Source organism: Mustela nivalis, assembly GCF_964662115.1.
Source record: "Mustela nivalis genome assembly, chromosome: 1".
Lineage (NCBI taxonomy): Eukaryota > Metazoa > Chordata > Mammalia > Carnivora > Mustelidae > Mustela > Mustela nivalis.
This window is the reverse complement of record NC_139020.1, coordinates 160,771,232-160,789,597: the sequence shown is the minus strand read 5'-3', so window position 1 is coordinate 160,789,597 and position 18,366 is coordinate 160,771,232. Positions and strand designations below refer to the sequence as shown.

Here is an 18,366-nt window from a genome sequence, read left to right as displayed (position 1 = left end):
TTGTTTGTTTTAAATTCGAAGTTGGCCAGAGTTTATTAGCTATTTTTCTACTCACACCAAAATCGTTGGCTGATAGTAGTATGAAGATATATTAGGCCGAATTTCTTTTTAAATTAAATGTATACATCAGAGCTGCTGGGAGGGGGCGGGTGACGAGCTGGTAGTCGTCCCCGAAGGGAGCTGGGCTCGGGGCTCCGGGCGCGGGGCGGCGGGGCGCGGGGCACGGGGCGGCGGGCCCGGCAGGCGGCGCCCTCCGTCCGTCTCGCCCTTCCTCCCTCCCGCCTCCTCCCGCGCCCGCCGCTCGGGCTCCCGCTCCCCCTCGCGTCGCAGCCGGCACTTTGCAAAACTCCTCGCCTGCCGGTGGCGGCCGCAGCTCCGCGCCCTGCCCGCCCCGGCGCGTCCGTGGGGCAGCGGGCGGCGGAGCGCGGCGGCGCGGGGAGCGCGAGGCGCGGAAGCGCCGGGGGCGGGCGCCGGCGGAGGCGGGAGTCGAGGCGGGGCCGCGCCAGCCCCGCGCCGCCGCGCCCCCCGGGCCGAGCCCCGCGCCGCGCCGAGCCTCTCCGTCCCCGCCGCGCAGCCATGGCCGCCCCGCCGCCGCCGCCGCCGCCGCCCCGCCGCCCGCTCGCCTGAGGCGCTGCCGGCCGCCGGGCGGGGGCCATGGCCAGCGCCGCCGAGACCCCCGGCAAGGCGGCCGAGTACCTGCAGGAGCTGACCCGGATCGTCGCGGCGCAGCAGGAGCTGCTGGCGCGCCGGCGGCGGCGCATCGAGGAGCTGGAGCGCCAAGTGGCGCGGCTGAGCCGCGAGAACGCCGGCCTGCTGGAGCGGCACCGGCGACACCTGGCCGCGTGCGCCCGCCGCCCCGACCCCGGCCCGCAGCCGCTCGGCGTCATCCCTGAGCTCGGTAGCCGCCGCGACAAGTAAGCGGGGACCGGGGACCGCGGGCGTGTCGGGGGTGCGCGAACTTCTTGGGGGGCTCTACTCGCTCCCCTCGGGGTCGGGCGGGGAGGCGGGCGGAGGCGGGCGGAGGCGGGGAGGGGGCCCGGCCGGAAGGCGCACCTGGGGACCCCCGAGCTGGGGCGGGACCTGGGGCGGGTGGGATTGGACTCCCCCAGGAAACCGGCTCCGCGGCGCTGCCAGGGCTCCCACCGGCTGGGCTCCGCAGACGGACCCCGGGGCTCGGTTGCGGGATCGGCCTCGCCACAGGGTGCTGTCCGTGCGCAGACCTGGGGCTCTGGGTAGCGCTGCTAGAACTCTTGACCCGGAGAACCCAGTGGGAAGGGGGCGCGGGAGGCGCAGATCCCGCCCTGGAGCGGGCCTGGGTCACTTGCGGGTCGCCGTGCCTCCGGGAAGATCCTGTGGTCCCTCTAGCCCGGGAAGCGCCGAGCTCTCCTCCCTCTAAACGCCTCAGTCTTTCCCTTCCAGGCTCGGGGTTAATACCCCGCCCGCCGCACCCTGGGATTACCCTAGCTATTTCGGACCAAGGATTAAGCGGGGGACAGGATGGGGGCGGGATTGCCCCGCCGCCCTGGCCCCCAGCGTCCCGGGCGAGCTCGTAGATCTCGGGCGGCAGCCCTTTCGCTTTCCGGGAGTGCCCAAGTCGGGTGCGGGGCTCCTCTCCGCAGAAGTCCGGGAGCCCATCTGGGGCGAGGCAGGGGGCACAGGGGGCTTCAGGTAACTCCAGGCTTGGGTTCCTGGGTGCGCTGAGCCTGTCTACGCTCGCTGTCCTTCTGTCTTCGGGACCACCGGCCACACTCCATGGTTTGAACCCGCATTAGAGGAGAAAAACACCGTGTGGTTGGGGAGGGATGGGGGGACTGGCCGTGGGCAGCTTCCTGAAGGTTTCCTCGGGGTGGGAGGGGGGATAGGCAGGGGTAATGGGGGAGGAGTTGATCCTGACTCCAGAATTCTGCTGGGGTGGGGGCGGGGGAAAGGGGGAGGAGCTCCTGATCCCGAGTCCAGGTACAGTCCTCTCAGACCTGGTGTCTCGCCCACCTTGTGGGGCTATGCCAGGCTGTGGCCATGGGACAGAGGCTCCTGCCTGCTCCCCTGTGTCTTGCACCGGTTCTGGGCAGTGCTTCTGGGTTCTGGTGGGCTCTGAAGAAGGAGGGCTGTGAGGGTGAGGTCAGGGCGTGGGTCAGCCTCAGGGCTCTATGGTGGCAGGCCCAGTGGCAAACTCCCGCTTTCTGTTTATCCGGAGAGGGAAGAGGGAAGCCTGTGGCTAGCTCCTCGCTGGTGTCACTGAGAGAAAGCAGAGACCAGGCTGCTACTTCTTGGTGCCCCGCCCCTGGCTCTCTGGTGTCACTCCACCCCTCCCACAGTGGTTGTGTGTTACCTGGTGTTACCCGAAGGGTACTGAGCTCCTATCCCCCACACAGGGGCTGGAGGGAAAGCTGGGAGCTGCCCAGGTGAAGTCCTCAGCAGTTTGGGGATTCAACACAAGGGCAGGAATGCACGTTCCACTTTCCTAGGCAACAGTGACACATGCTGTTGGCAGATGCCTCCCAGTACCGTCCTGGGGAATGCATTCCTTTCTTCTCTTCAAAGTCACCTCTCTGGTGACCAAGTGTGGGGACGGGAGGATTCGCACTCACTGTGAGTCCCTCTTGCTACGCAGAATCCCCAGTGTCACATCTGGGTGGTGGCCTCAGAGTGGGGGTGAGCCAGGCATGTAGCCGTGGGGTTTATTTCGCAAGTCTCCAGCTCTGTCCCACTGGCTTCCCTTCACTGAGACACAACCGGGGACTGTGACGCCATCCCCTTTGAGAGGAACGGTGGCAACACCACCACCAGCCAAGTTCTAGGTCAGGGGAGTGTCTCCAACTTGACGGTGCCCACCTCCTACCTGGGGATCTTGCTAAAATCCAGATTCTGACCAGCAGTCTGGGGCAGGCTCATAAACTCCTAAGAGATGTGGTTGTGCTGGCTGCCAGACCCCCCGTGATGAATGACATTGTTTGGTACCAGAATATTCACAGAACAGGGGGCTTGCTCAAGACGGAGCACACTGGGCCCATTTTCCAGCATCCACTTCATTTCCCTGCCTTTCAGGAGGGAGAATACTGGAGCCTCTCTCCTTTCATGGGAGACTCTTTGGGCTGGGGGAAGGGGTGGTGGTATCGTACTTGCCATCTCAAATACTTGAGGTATAGGGGGAATGAGCTGAGGGCTCCTTTCCTGCACCTGGATTCACGGTGTCGGAGGCCATCTGTATCGCAAAGTGATTGATGCCCGGGGAGCATGGTTTAACCAGCCTCCTCGAGAGCAGCCAACTTTTATGAAGTGCCTACTGTATGCAGAGCCGTTAGTGATGTTCTCGGAGGGAGAAAAAGCAAGAGCAGAGAACAGAGGAAGAGAAAAACAGCTCTACGTGGAGAAAGGGACATGGGCAGACTTGGGTCTCCTGGCTGACTCTGCACTTGCCAGCCAGTGACCGTGGGACAAGTCACGCTCCCCTCATGTAGACTCAGAGCTCTTTCTTAATGCACACAGGATGATCACAGCTGCCTCCCATACCTTCTCTGGTAGGTAAGGGAAGATAATGGGCATGGAAGAGACTGTGCACAGGCAGGAGCTGAGTAAACTTCTTTACAACTCGGTGAGACCTCCTGGGATCCAGACCTCAGGGTGAAGTTGGGGTTGGCCACCTGTGTTTGAGCCAGGCCACAGCATCGGGATTATTTCCTGCTTGGGCACCTGGCTCCACTTTCTCCCAGTGCTGGTGCCGCCTCCCACCAAGGACACTGCCAGGGTCGGCCTCTAGGCCCTCCTGCCTCCCTTGTAGGCAAGAGTGCGTTGAGCGTGGCAGGCTAAGGCAGGGCTAGCTAACCTTTTCTTAAGCAGCCGTCGGCTGCTCTAGCTCAAGTCAGGAGCCCCCTGCTACCATGGAGACAGGCTGTCCCCGAATATCCAGAAGGTGCAGTGTCCCTCCCCTCTTTCTGGGACACAGAGATGCAGGTGAAGGTCATTGACAGGGTTCATCCTGGGGCAATAGCGATCTTGTACCACCTCACCCAGGCACGGTAGAAACTTTCAAGCCCAGAACTTTAAGCCCTTTCTCCGAAGTCTTCTGCTGAAAGAGAACACTGAGTTTCTCAGCTCTTGGGCCAATAGGATGATAACAGGGAAGAAAGACGGCGGCTTTGGTTATGTTGGATTATTTAATTGATTTTTTTCTGACATCAAAATTCATACCCAGTATTTAGTCGGCTACATTCTAATGATGTTTCCAGAACCACCCTCTCCCACTAGAGGTTCGGGCACATAATACATGCTCAATAGATATTTGTTGAGTGGATGAAGGCTAGTGGGATCGATTAGAACTGCTGTGTTTTCCTTCAGACAGTCAGCTTGAACTTGAGCAGGCACCACTGGTGTCTGAACCTGCAGAAATCTCTGGTTAGCCAGCGTGAGTGCACTCTGGCCCCACCCCCTGAAGGCCTCCCCATGTGCCCTGCACTGCTCTAGGGCTTCACATTCACCGGTTTACTGCATGGCCACGTACTGCATGGCCAGGTACAGCAGGACCAATTGCTGCTCCCATTTTATGGATGTGTAGACTGAAGTTCAGGTCGTGTGACTTGCTCAGGCTTTCCTACCTACCTAGTAGTAACGCCAGGATTGGGACTCAGGTGATCTGGCTCTAGCCCCCTGTTCTAATCCACCACCAGCCACCCTTGCTGCAGCAGAAAGATCGGATGACCCTCCCCTCCCACCCCCACCCCAGGATCCCGTGTGACTCCCGGCCTCCAGTGCCAGAGGAAGCCCAGTGTGCTTGGCTTTTGTCCTGTCATGTGGTATCCCGTGACCAAGTCCTGGTAGTCAGTATCCCCCGAGGTGGCAGTGAGAGGGGGCAAGGGTTCAAAGTCCACCCTTTCCAGCCTCTGATCTTCCAGAGTGTCCCAGCAGAAGGAAGACCCCTCCCCCCCCCCGCATGAGGTTGGAGAGAGGGCCCTGTGCAGCAGCCTCCCTAGCTTTCTCGTCCCCTCCAACCCTCAAGTGCTGTCACATCACTTGCAGAGGACGTTTTTCTGAAGCTTGGAGTCGGTGACTCACTCTGGGGGAGGTTTCCAGTGGTATTCAGTCTCTGTTGACTTACCAAACAAGCGCTCTCCTCAGGTCCGTGGTGACATTAACCGTGATGATGGTGGAGGCAGTTCGAAGGGGAGCTTAAGGGTGGCCAGTGCCGAGGGGGTGGCAGGCAAGAAGTCAACGTCAGCTGTACTCAGGAGGGTCCTGGCAAGACGCCTCTGAGAGCGTTCTGTTCCTCAGAGTCACTGAAAGTACCCAGCCCGTGGTCCAGGCTCTGCACACCTGAGAGCCTGTGTCCCTCCCCTCGTCCCCCTTTTAGTCAGACTTGGGACCACGTACAGGCCAGGAGAAGCCTTGAGGGCTTTTTCCTGATCTGAGAGGGCAGTGGCAAAGGTGGCAGAGGGAGATGCTGCGTTCACAGTTTAGTGAAAGAATGTTCTTGTTCTCCCAGCCAAGATAAAGTGGAGTATCCAATGGCGGGGAGGGTGTCCCTTGGCCAGGAAGGGCTGCGACATGCTCTGGGAGGCTGGTCCTGCTTGGACAAAATGTTTCCAACTCCCAGGGCCCAGGGCGAGCCGCTCCTGTTTTCTCAGCAGATGGTAGAATCCGCAGAGAGATGAGGAGAGTGCGTTTCTCTGAAGTTCTCTCCCAGCCGTCTGACAAGCTAAGCAAATGATTATTTTACAACCTGGAAAATAAATCAGGAAAAGCTTCTTTATCTGGCTTGGCTCGAGAGAAATAGGGAGGAGCCCTGAGTGTGAGATGAAGCCAGGACCTCCTCTTGCTCCCACCTCCGTGTCCACCTCTGCCCTCTGCCTTCTGACCTCCTGGAGGCTGCAGAGATCTTGGGGCCAGGCCAGAGTGAAGATGGGGGCGTGCCACCCTGGGAGTTTGGGGGCATCAGCCTTTTTTGTCGGCTGGGTGGCTACCTGTCAGCTCTTTCATCTCTGACAGTGTCCTGACAGCTGATGGTGGTTTCTGTTCTTGTCTGTTTCTGCACGAAAGAGCATGGCTTTGCCTAACTTGGGAAGGGTACCGCTCGGAGCTTGTAAGGGTAAGCACCATCTGAGTAATTGCCATGGAGCCGCAGGAAACACACATACAGGCCGGGTGGGCAGCAAGAGCTGGACTGGGGCAGGTGCAGTGATCTAACTAAAATGGGGCAGAAGCCCACATATGGCCAGGCGGCAGTTCTGGGACCCACTTGTAACCTGGAAGTCCGCCCTGGGCCTCAAGTCTGCCACTCTGTGCCCAGGGCAGACCCAGGCCAAGCCAGGCTGCAACCACCCCAGCTGGGAGCCAAGCTGTGCTGGCTGGTGACATCTCCGAGTGGCCTTGGGAGTCTGAACCCTAGCCCCTCCGTAGGGCTCTCGTTTCCAGCAGGGTACACACGACCAGTTCTTAGAATTACTAAGTGCTTCCGTTGTAACAGGTGGAGAACTGCGGTCTTGAGGGTTTCAAATGCTTCCCCCATCCCAGCTGCCCTGGCCTTGCTCTGCGGGCCCTCCAGGCCACTCGGTGACCAACACCTGGAGTTCAGCCCTGCCCTGGTGGCAGGTGGGTGCAATCCCTGCTGTCCTGCCTTGGCCACCTCCCAGTGGCTCAGGTTTTCCAAGTGAGACAAAGCAAAGCCCTTGGCTTCCTGAGGCCAGTCTCACCCCACCCCACCTCCCTGCCATGTAAAGTGGGGAGGGCTGCTTCTGTTCAGGAAGATCGGAGTCAGGCGTTGTATAATAGGCCTGGCATTAGGGAACACAGTGAATGGTAGCTCCAGGGGCAGGAACAGCTAGGGTATTGAAAATGCTTTTGAGCCTTGTTTTCCCTAATTTTTGTTATGAAAATTTCCAAATATACAGAAAAATGTATACAAAGCACAATACCCTCTCCAGATCTACAATGTAAATTTTGCCCTAATTGCTGTATTGCCTGCCTGTCATCCATGAGGGTATTTGGAGCCCTGTTCCATTTATGGAGCGCTTGTTGTATACCAGGAAATAGGCTGAACACAGCATGGAGGCTATGCTATCTGAATGTCCTTTTATTCACTAACTGTTGAATCCTGGGGCAGCTCAGCCTGATTTTTGCCCTTGATCTGCTTGGACACCTGTGGGGATGGATAGAGGCTTATAAAGAAGGTTGCAGAGATACTGGGCCAGGATAGGAAGTGGGGTCAAGTGGTGTGCAGCCTCAGAGCAGGAAGCAGATAGCCACCCTTGGGTGTCAACAGGGGCTTCCTGGAGGAGGTGACATTTGAGCTAGGAGGAGGAGGCTGGTATCAAGCTAGGAAATAGCACAGAAGAAAGAAGAGGTGAGAGGCGCCTGGCAGGTTTGGGGGTGGGAGTGGGAGGTGTTGTCAGTGGTCACACCAGGCCTGTGAGTGGGGACACTTGGGACAGGTGAGTTCCAGAAGATAGGGACCAGCCCGGGGCACTTGCTTAGTACCCAGATTTCAGCTAGGTCAGCGGTGGGGTTGGGGGTTGGGGGCTGGTGAACAAGACTGGCTCATTGCTCCCAAGCTGTGCTCTGTCCGAGCCCTGATTGTGAAATGCTTGGCTTTCCTTCTTGGAAGAGACAAGATTCACAGAAGGGCAGAACAGAAATCCTGGGTGTTTTTTTTTTTTTTTTTGCACCTCACCTTAGAACACTGATTATAGACAAAACGCAGTGACAACTGAGCTCATTCCGGGGGCTGAGTGCAGATTCCTCCTCCCAGTGGTCTCCATTGGCAGGCTTTCCCAATGACAGCTGTGAGCTGTTATTAGCCCATTTCACAGACAGGAAAACTGCGGCTCCGAGAGGTGAATCGGGTTGCCTGCAATCACCCAGTGTCAGAGGTCACTTGGCACCCAGGGCTGCCCTCCATGAGAGGCCACGCAGTTCCCCACCGTGCTGTATAGCTTCAAAGCTGCATGCTGCTTTGTGTCAATGCTTTACGAAACATGGGGCCGTTTCCGGATCTGTGTGGGCAGCTCCCCCAGACAGCCCAGAATGAACTCCTGCACCATCGCCCACCCAGGACAGCTATGGCTCTTCCCTTTGGGTGTCAGAATGGGCACCTTGCTCTTGTGGTCACCTTGGAGGAATGACTTCACTGCCAGGGGCCCAGGTCTCTTTTTTGGCAGGATGATGATGGAGTGGTAGAGACCAGTGGGTGTGCACGTGCAGGGGAAGGGATTCTGGGACTCCCAAAGCTGGCAGGTGCCACCCAGCCCATGCCAGGCATCCCACTTGGAATGCCCCCCACCCCATCCAAATCTGTGGGCATTTGCCAGCCTGCTAGGAAGCTGGCCATGAAGCCACCTCGGGCCTTTCTCCAGGTGTCCATTCATCAGGACACACTGGGACACTTGGTCCTATGAGAGAGTTGGCACATGTGCCCCTCTTCTGGCTCTGACCCTCCCCACCCCCCAAATCTCTTCTTGATTTGAATGGGTCATTTGCTCTGTGTGCACCCTGTGTGCACCCCTGCCTGAAGAGTGTCAGGCCTCACAGAGAATCAGGGCACCTGGGCCTGGCCCTCCTCATCTGAACCACAGGGACTAGGGCATCCGAGGAGGGTATCCTGGATTGGCAGGTCTGAAGGAGCCTCTCACGGTGGGTCATTTGGAACCTGCCTGCAATGTGTCTGATGTGGCAGGCCTTGATAATGAAGGTCTCTTAGTGCTCAAAGTGCTCTCCAGGCTGTATCTTACGTACTGGGACAGCTGCTGGAGACCCTGGCTGGGATGTCCTCTAGTCCAGAATGTAGACTATTTGAAGATAGGTTGTAGGAGTTTCTGGACAGCCTGAAATTGAACGTGAATGGGCTTTTGGCCATGTGGTCAGCTCAGATGTAAGATTCTGATGGGGCTAGGGCCTGGAGACCAAGCTTTTCTTCCTCACCCTTAGCATCTAAAAGGCACCTCCATGAGCCTCAGCTTCGTTTTCTCTAACAGCGGACAGTGGATCCAGGAGGACAGCTGGATCTCCCTTTTGGGGTTGTCCTGAGAGGGGAGCACACCTGGCGTGGTCGAGGCACAGTGAGGTGACAGGTGTGTCTGGAAGAGAGTGAGCAAGGGGACAGACAGGACAGCAAGGGAGAGGAGTGGGGTGGGGGATACATAGGGGGTGGAGGGGTGGGTAGGGCAAGCAGAGCTGGAGAGGTCCAGAGGGACCTTGGGAGACAGTGTTCCTGGGGTTGCTGCACAGAAGAGGGCCAGGACGGCACTCAGGTGTGGCCAGGACCCCTGTTCCTGGGGGGGAGGCGGGAGCCAGTGAGAAGAAGGTCGCAGGAAATGCTACAGAACTTGGGATGTGGGGTGCCAGGAGCTTGTCCCGGGGTGCTGGTGGAGCTGAGCAGAAGCTCATGAGTTATGGATAAAAGGAACATGGTCCCATCCTATCCCCTTGCCCAACAACTCCCTATCCAGACGGGAAGGAGAGAGCATTGCTTACCCAGAAGGAAAGGCTCCAGATGGTGGAGTGCATGTGGGTCTTTGTTGCCTGCGGTGTTCTCGGACTGACAAGAGAGTGGGGGACCGGCTGATGTCCCTGGACCCTGCCTCTAGCTCCCCTCTCTCACTCACCCCTCTGGAGAAGCAGCCTGAGCAAGGACGCTCAGCTCCCCCAGGGCGGCTGGGGGTTCTAGAGGGCTCTTGGTCAGGAGTCACAGTCACACTCAGATACTCCTGGTCAGGAGTCATGGTTATACTCAGACACAGTCAGGCAACGCACCATGGGGCCAGACCACTCCCTCCGCCGCATTCTGGCTGTGTTGCCTCTGGCCAGTCACTTAGCCTCTCTGTGCCTCCATGTTTTCACCTGTAAAATGGATTATAAAGCATTGCCTCCTTCAGAAAGGAACTGTGAGGGTTAAATCTGTAACACAAGTGAGCTGAGCACCCCTCCTCCCTGACAGTTTTTGCTGCTGTTGTCCCCTCTTTCCTAGCTGGAGAAGAAATTTGACGTCAGAGAAAAGTCACGGGATTCAGAACTCAGTGACTGGGACTTGGCGTTTATCTCTGTATTGTCTGTCTGACTTCTGCATGTTTAATGTAGCTGATCGTGAATCCAGTGCATTTGTAAGATGTGCCATCATCATCCCTTCAACCTGCAGTTAAAGGGGGAGACGTACATTGTTTCAGTAGGATGGAGGACTCCCTACAAAAAGGCAGAGCCGTCTAGAATGTTCTGCCTGCTCCCCCTCTTCCCTGCCCCAGCCCATTATAAGCTCTCATCTCTGCCTAGACATCTCTTCCAGGCTCTGCTTTCACCCAGCAGAACCCCTCTAGACCTGGAGGTGTGTAAAATGCTCCACCAGCAAGGGGTGTGCGGGGAACTGGCCACCCCGACTCGATGCCCACCCGTAGGCCAACCTGCTCCCTTCCTGGCACCTGTTGTGAGCCAGGCCCTGGGCGAAGGACTCAGAAGATGCTACCATGCTGGGGCCTCACCACTACCAGCTTTTTCTCATGTACCAGGTGATCCTGCAGGGCCGCAGTGAGGACCGAGTTAAACAGTGGGCGCCAAGGTGTTTTGAAAATCTTAACCCGTTGTATGAGGGGATGCCTCCTCACCCAGAGATGAAATGTAAGAGATTATTGTTACCACCCTCCATCGATGACAAGTAATAGTTATGATAGCCGAGTGGTTTCTTATCAACCCTTGCTGCGGCTCTGTGAAATACTACTCTTGTGCCCATTGCACAGCTGGGGAAACAGAGGCACAGCAAGGCGAGGGAGGTAGGGAGAGTGGTGGTTTGAACAAGGATGACTCCAGCACATTCCCCTGAGAGCTGCCATCTAGCCCTATTTAGGGGGCTCTAAATTTCAGCCCACTGTGTTTTGAGAAGATACTTCATATGATTATTATGATTATAGTCTTTTTACATGAATTGAGACTCGTTTTTGGTTTTGTTTTGGTTTTTGAGAGAGAGAGAGTGAGCAGGGGAAAGGGTGCACAGAGGAGGAGCGAGAGAGTCTCTCAGGCGGACCCCAGGCTAAGCATGGAGCCTTACCCGGGGTTCCAAATCATGACCCTGAGATCATGGCCTGAGCCCACATCAAGAGTCATACACTCAACAGACTGAGCCATCCAGGTGCCCCAAACTCAGACTCATTTTAAAGTCTAAGTAAGATAGGATCTGTCCCGGAGAACGTTCCACGAACCCTGGAGAGGAATATGCACCGGCTCCTGGGAGATGGTCTGGGCCTGGCTGTCGGGTCTGGTTGGTTTCCAGTGTCCAAGTCCTCTGTCTCCTTGGTGACCCGCTGTCTGCTTGTTCTCCCTGTTATGGAAAGTGGGGCACCGATGCCTCCAGCTGTTCCTGTGGAACCACCCATTTCTCCCTTTATTGCTCTCCGTTTTTGCTTCATGGGTTTTGGGGTTCTGTTGCTTGGTGCATGTGTATTAAGAAGTATTGTGTCTTCATGAGGGCCCAGCCCTTTTGTCCTTAGAAAACATCCTTCTTGGTCCACAGAAGCAGTCTTCATCTTCAAGTCCGTGTTTGGGGTCTGTGCGGCCCCCCCGCTCTCTTTGGCTTCCCAGTCGCATGGTGTCCCCTTTTACATCCGTTCATGTTCATCCTCTCGTGTCTTTGAATCTAAAGCAGGTCTCTCAGCACATGGTTGGATTTTGTGGTTTTAGTCCATTCTGCCAGTCTCCCCCTTTGGATTGGAGTGTTTAATCTACTTACCTGCCATATAATTGTTACTAAGGTAGGATTTCCATCGGCCACTTCATTATTTACCTTCAATATGTTTTCTATCTTTTTTTCTTCCTCTGTCCCCCTCTGACTACCTTCTTTTGTGTTAGAGAGATCTTGTCCAATGCAACATTTAAATACCCTTGTTGTTTTAGTACACAGGTGGTTTTTTTCGAGCATACGAAGGCCCATTTGAGAAATGGAACATCCCGCATGTCCTCTCCTCACCCAGAGAGAATGAAGGCAGGGGCAGGAACCAGACAAGAGTCCGCTGGTCGGTTGTGGAGCCTGGAAGGGACGGGCCCCTGGGAGAAAACTGCCAAACAGGGAGACAGGGAGAGACCCGGGCTAACTGGGTGGGCACGGAGGATCCAGCCTAGAAGCACCCATGGGGACAGGGAGAATGAATTCTTTGTCTCTGGGATGCCTAGAAGAGGCCCTGCCTCAGGGTGGATTTTAATGAATGTGTGGAAGGAAAGAAGGATGGACAGATGGAGGAACAGATGGACGGACCCAGTCGGTCTGCCAGTCAGTCTACAAACTCTGGTCCCCTGTGGCCATGTTAACAACTCACGGTCCTGAGACTCTGCAGGTCAAGACTTGGGCTGGGCTTCACTGCTTGTGTCTGCTTCTCTCTCTGCCAGTGGAAGTTACTCAGTGGTATTCACGTCCCAGTTGAGCTGGTCCGGAGTGTCCAGCATGATTCCCAAATCCATCTGGGAACTTGCAGACAAGTCTGGAAGGCCGGGCACAGCTGGAGCTGCTGAGTGCATAGGTGGCTTCCGCAGCATGATGGGCTCTGGGAGTCAGTCTTCTTCCTTGGAGGTGCAGGGATCCCAGTGCCAGTGTTCCGAAAAGTCCGGGGGGAGCCGTGAGGCTTTGTGTGACTTGCCTCTGGGAGTCCTGGAAGCCATTTGGCCACTTCCTGCTGGTCTCAGTGGGAGAAGGAACAGGGGTCTGCCGCTGTTCTTCATCTGTCCCCTCGGGTTAGCTCAGGCCCTGCTATTGCTTCTCCACCCTGATGCTGGCACAAGTGTGTCTCGCAGCTTGCCCGCAGGCCGGGCCCACATTGTGCCTCGCTCTCAGCATGGAGTGTGCAGCCTGTCCCTCCCCATCGTGGTGACCTGTCTCTGTTGGGTAACTTAGCTGTGGCCATGTGTCCTGAGGGCCTTATCATTCTATAGTGCATTTGGAGACTGGCTACGAGGAGCCTAGGATGTCCGTCCCCAGCGCTGCTACCCGGCCAGGGACAGGAGCAGGGGACCCAATCTGGCCACAGCCCCCCACCCAGTTCCTCGGCGAATGCTTGCCCACTCTTACTAGCAGCCCTGTCACTCTGAGCTGTATTTTTAACTCCTGCCATATGGCAAAGCAGCCAAAACATCCAGGGAGGAGAGGGGGGTCTGGAGGAAATCATCACTGCTAATGGGTTTTGGATAACTGCGATCATTAAGAGTGTGGTGTTCTCATCCCTGCAGTGTTCCCCCAGCATCATGGGCCTCAGGAGCGCGGCATTCCTGCAAAGGGGAGCCTGTCGTCCATGCGGGCAGGTGGGGCTTCCCACAGATGTGCACTCCCGTCTTGCTGGGACCCTCAGGGGACACCCCGGCCAGGACTGTCACACACAGGCCTGACCCAGGTCCCTGGAAAGGACCCTCCAGAGTGTGCTGAGCCCTAAGCTGCTACTCGGGGAGCACGCAGGAGGTGGACACCCTCTCCCTCTTCTTTCCATTCCTTCCTGGGCCTGTCCCTCTCACCCCACACAGCTATTTCTCCTGCTTGGAAATCCGTCCTGGGTTGGGCGACCAGGTGGCTGCGTGTCCTCGGCACTGCCACCCGCCACGGACCTCTGCTTTTGTCCCACCTCGGTGCCTTTGCCCATGCTGTTCGCTCTGCCTGGCATGCCCTTCCCACACCTCCATGCCGGCCTCATGACCTTTTCCTCTCAAAACTTTTCATGATTTTATGCACTTTGGAATCAGTCCTCTCTTTAGGTTTCTCCTTGCAGGACTGGGTCCTCCAGGGGCCTCCCGTCTGACTTCCCACGACCATGCCATGCCACAGTGCCTGTCTCTCCTCCCTCTGGGGCAAGCAGCAGCCAGGTCCCCATGCTTTTGTGTACCCTCCCAGAAAACTGCTTATATTTAAAATCAGACCCTTTAAATCCATGACTGTTACATGGACGAGCCCAGGGTCTCTCAAATGGAGTGTGCACACCATGGAGGCAAAGACCACCATCCTTGGAGGCACAGGGAGAAAATGGTAGGCCTTCTATTTCCCTTGATTATTTAATTTCATCCCTCAGTGTCATTTTGGTGGTCTCCTTGATGATATGCGTATTATCACTGTAGTGGTGCCTCCATTAATTGTGTGGCTGTATGTTCAAACTCATTAAAATGTTTCGTGGCTGTTCTCTTCAATGCAGCTACTTTTCTAGCACTGGAGGTCTTCACTATGAGATTGGTTGGAATAAGCCTATATTGAGCACCTGCTGTATGCTAGCTGATCTCTTCTCCTGCCCCCCCCCCTTTTTGGGAGAGAGAGAGAGAGGGAGAGAGAAGGGGGAAGGGCAGAAGGAGAAGGAGAGAGAATCCCAAGAAGACTCCCCCATTGAGGCAGAGCCTGATGCAGGGCTCGATCTCAAGACCCTGAGACCATGACTTGAGTTGAAATCGAGTCAGATGCTAAACAGACTACGCCACCCAGGTGCCCCCAACTGGTCCCCCTTTTTATGTGCATAGCTCCACTTTAGAGATGAGGAACCTGAGCTCAGAGAAGTAAAGCATCTTGCTTGGGGTTGCACTTGGGGGAGTGGTGGGAGGGGCCCAACATGAGCTGTGACTCCCAAAAGTATTCCTCTTTCCATTCTGCTCTGTGTCTGGTGGTCCTGAGGCCCACCGCTGGCCAAATTCTTGGGCCCTGCCTGTGGTCGGGCAGTAGCAGTGATGGGAGCTAGCCTCCCCTCTGTTTCTGTGGCCTCCAGAGCAGGCAGGCCTGCTATCCTCGGGCTGGACATGACATGCAAAGTCTCCTCCCTCGTGGCTAGGACTCAGCAAGCCTGGTCTCTTGTCTACCCAGAAACCTGAAAGCTGCAGCCCAGGAGGAGAGGATGTGGATGGATCTGGAGGCCACCGGCCCAGTAGGAACAGCACGGCCCTCTTGTTTAAGAGCATGCAGACGCTGGCCCCCGGGGAGCACAGCGCAGCATGGGGGTGGGGTGGGGGGAGCTGATTCATCATCATCTTCCCAGCTCTCCCTTCACCAGATGCCAAAAGTCCCGTCCCCCTCAGCTGGAGGAGACCGGAGGGATGGGAACAGCGGCTTTTATTTTGCCAGAAGGTCAGTTCCTCTTCTCGGCAAGGGCTGCTTTTATTGTAAAAGGTAGTGTCTTTAATCTCTCTATTGAACTGGAACTTCAGGTCCAATCCAGTAAGTGGTTATGGAGCCTTTTGTGTACAGACGTGTGCCAGGGAAGGGGTTGGGTCCAGGGGCACAAGGAGGTGGCCTCTCAACCTGGTAGGGAGGCAGGTGCCCCCTAGCCTCTCCCCTGTGCAGGGGGATGTAAGAGACTGGAGAGACTGCTGGGCTGGGGAGGTGAGAGAGGGTGTTATGAGGGACAGGGAGCCCCAGACGTTCTCAGTACCCCCTTCCACACTACTCTTCAGGGACTTCACGTCCTGGGTTTTACCTGTGTCCCTCTAGGAGGGGGTGGCTTTCTTTTTCTTCTCTAGGTGAAAGCTTCGGCTGAAGCTCATGATCTTTCTCCCCGAATGGTTCTCCTTTGCTTTAATTTGACTGATACAAACAACTTCCTCCCCCACGCAGGAGCTGGTGGCCAGCCTGTGCACCCAGGTTTAATGGAAAAGTCCCCAGCTGGGGTCTAGTCCTCTGGGGCCAGTGGGCTCAGCCCAGCCCGGCCACAACCCATGTAGAGCTTGGCTTTTTGTCTGGAAAAGGCCAGTGTTGCATAGTGAGACCCATGCTGGGTCCTCAGGTATCTGCCACAGTTGAGACACAGTCTCGGGCTGTGGTCTAGACGTAGTCTCAGTTGCATAGGGAGGTCACTTCTGTCACTTCTCAGGCCCCATTTGCCAAGTGCAGCTTGATAGATAAAAATTGCCAAGGTGGTGAATGTACACAAGTCTGGCTTTTGACCAGCTCTGTCCTAAGCAGCCAGGGCAACTCTCCTCATCTGGAAAGGGGGCATAAGAATAGGGAACAAAGCTTTCCCCGTGGCACAAGGCCAGTAAGTCCAGCACTGGCTGTAGGGAGGCTCACTCTGTAGCACCCCACAGTCATTATTATTTCAGAAATTGTGGGGAGTACAGATTGCATTTCTTAGCCTCCCTGGTATTTAAAGATGGACATGTGTCTCTGTTCTGGCCATAACTGTGGTGTGCAGCTTCCAGGATGTGTCTTTTAAAGAAAGGGTGGGTCTTTTGTCTCTTGCTCCTTCCTGTTCACTGGAATGGGAATGTGATGGCTGGTGCATAGGCAGCCATTTGTGGACTGTGAGGACAAGAGCTGTCTCACAGGGTTGCAGTGAGCTGGAGGGAGCCTGAGCTCCTGTAGCCTGGGGAAACTACAGCACACGGCATCTCCAGGCTCTTACATGAGAGAATAAAACCATGTCTTTAAGCCCATGTTTGTACATTTGGTTTTGGCCTCTCTTAATTGGTCCTAAGGTTACAGTGAAGGTGGTTTTACAGATATGATTTGAAGATGTTTGACTACATGTCTGGGAGCCTGAAGCCTCAGAGTTTGAATCACTGGGAGTGGAGGTGGGTCCCCTGGGGGCCCTAGTGTTAAGATTGTTGCTAAATTTAATCTTATTTGGTGGGTGAGGGCCAGTTACTTCATACAGTATGAGTCACAGAGGCAGAGAATTGGCTGACTCAGGCCCCCCAGATTCTGACACTAGTGGATGATGGCACCCAAGGGAAGTGATGGGGCCAGCAGGGTTCTCTCAGGGGAAGAGTCAGTGGGTTGGCTGGGTGGCTGCTGGCTCCAGCCAAGAAGAAGGGGAAGAAGCTGATCTTTGGGAAAGTGGGAAGGGGGTGCCTGGGTATCTCAGTCAGTTAAGCATCCAGCTCTTGTGCTGCTTTCAGTCTAGGTCATGGTCTCAGGGTCATGAGTTTGAGCCCCACATCAGTTCTGCACTCAGTGGGGTGTCTGCTTGAGATTTTCTCCCTCTGCCCCTCCCCCTGCTCGCTCACACACACACACACACACACACACACACACACACACTCTCTCTCTCTCAAAATAAATAAATCCAATCTTTAAAAAATATATTTAAAAAAGAAAATAAAATGGGAAGGTACCCAGGTGGATAGACCAGGGAGAAGGAGGGGCACCCCAGCGGCAGCTCAGAGTTCCCTGGTCCTTCCGCTCTCAGCTGCCCTTGGAAGACAAACAGACCTTGATGGGTTGTGTTGGGGGTGCAGAAACAGAGACAGAGGGACAGAGGGAGACCCAAGGAGAGGCAGAGGCAGAGACAGAGACGTGTAGGCAACCACATGTCTGGGACTCTCCTCTCCCTCTCTCTTCCTTCCTTTCTTCCCACATGTGTTGAATTAGTCATTGATTTATTCATCTATTCATTCACTTAAGCAGCATTTGCTGAGCCCCCTAAGTGCCAGCATGGAGTCCGGCGTGCTGGAGGCAGCCCTCAGGGGGATGCCTGCTGGTGTGCAGGAGGGGGTGGGGAGGGAGGGCGGAGGTGCACCCATCAGAAACAGTGTCCGCATTAGAAGAGTGGGGGTGAAAGCAAGCCCGAGTCCCAGACGGGGTAAGGCAGACAAGGGGATGCACTTTTACTGTCTGCCTCCAGCCCTGACCCTTCCCCTGTGTCCCAGGTGTGCCTCAAAATGCTTCCCTTCCACCCGCCCCCCACCCCTCCATCCTTACCCAGCAAACCAGATGCTTTCACAGGCAAGGGAGGGGCCTGCTTTGATCTTAAAACCAATTTGAGTTCAAAAAAGAGGAATCGTGACAGGCAGTGAGGTGGGAGTTGGGGAACAAAGCCTGAACCTGGGGGCCCTCTGAGTCCTCTGCTGGGGTCTGTAGGGGGCTGCTCTGGGAAGGTGTTTAAAGCCAGGCTTACTGGGGTTTCCCTGGCCTGCCGGGCCGGTGCCAGGCTTAGCGAAGCCAGAGCTTTGGGGCTATTTATATCCACTCCAGCAAATCTTTTGATCTCTATGATCCTGCACAAAGCTCAGTCGCTTGCTTTTGCACGCCGGTCCCCTGGGTCGGCAAGCTCAGGGACAAGGGCTGACTTCAGAGAAGGGCTGGGCTAGAAGGACCTCCTCGTCCAACCCAGACTCACGGGGGTGGCTGAGAACGTGGCCAGAATCACCAGTTGTGTGTGCCAAGCCCTGTGCTCTTGTCTCTGTGTCCTGAGGAGGTCAGAGGTAGCACTGGCAGGAACCAGACCTCCCTTGAGCACTTACTAGGTACCAGATCCTTTTTTTCATCCAGAGGAGTGTTGTTTATTTTATTTTTAAAAGTCATAGCAGAGCCAGGGGACGCCTGGGTGGCTCAGTGGGTTGGATGTTTGGCTTTGGCTCCTCAGGTCATGATCCCAGGGTCGTGGGATTGAGCCCCGCATCGGGCTCCTTGCTTAACAGGGAGCCTGCTTTTCCTTCTCCGTCTGCCGC

At 56.1% G+C, this 18,366-nt stretch overlaps 1 protein-coding gene across 4 annotated transcripts in view; it reads left to right on the top strand.

Moving 5' to 3' along the window:
* The first annotated feature begins 639 nt into the window (after positions 1-639).
* IQSEC1 (IQ motif and Sec7 domain ArfGEF 1) overlaps positions 640-18,366 on the top strand; it is a 371,613-nt gene continuing 353,886 nt past the window's right edge. For all 4 annotated transcript variants that reach the window (XM_082747285.1, XM_082747295.1, XM_082747294.1 and 1 more), the window contains exon 1: positions 640-914. In XM_082747285.1, the coding sequence (XP_082603411.1) occupies positions 655-914 (260 nt within the window). In that variant the 5' untranslated portion in view covers positions 640-654. The remainder of the gene's footprint in view (positions 915-18,366) is intronic.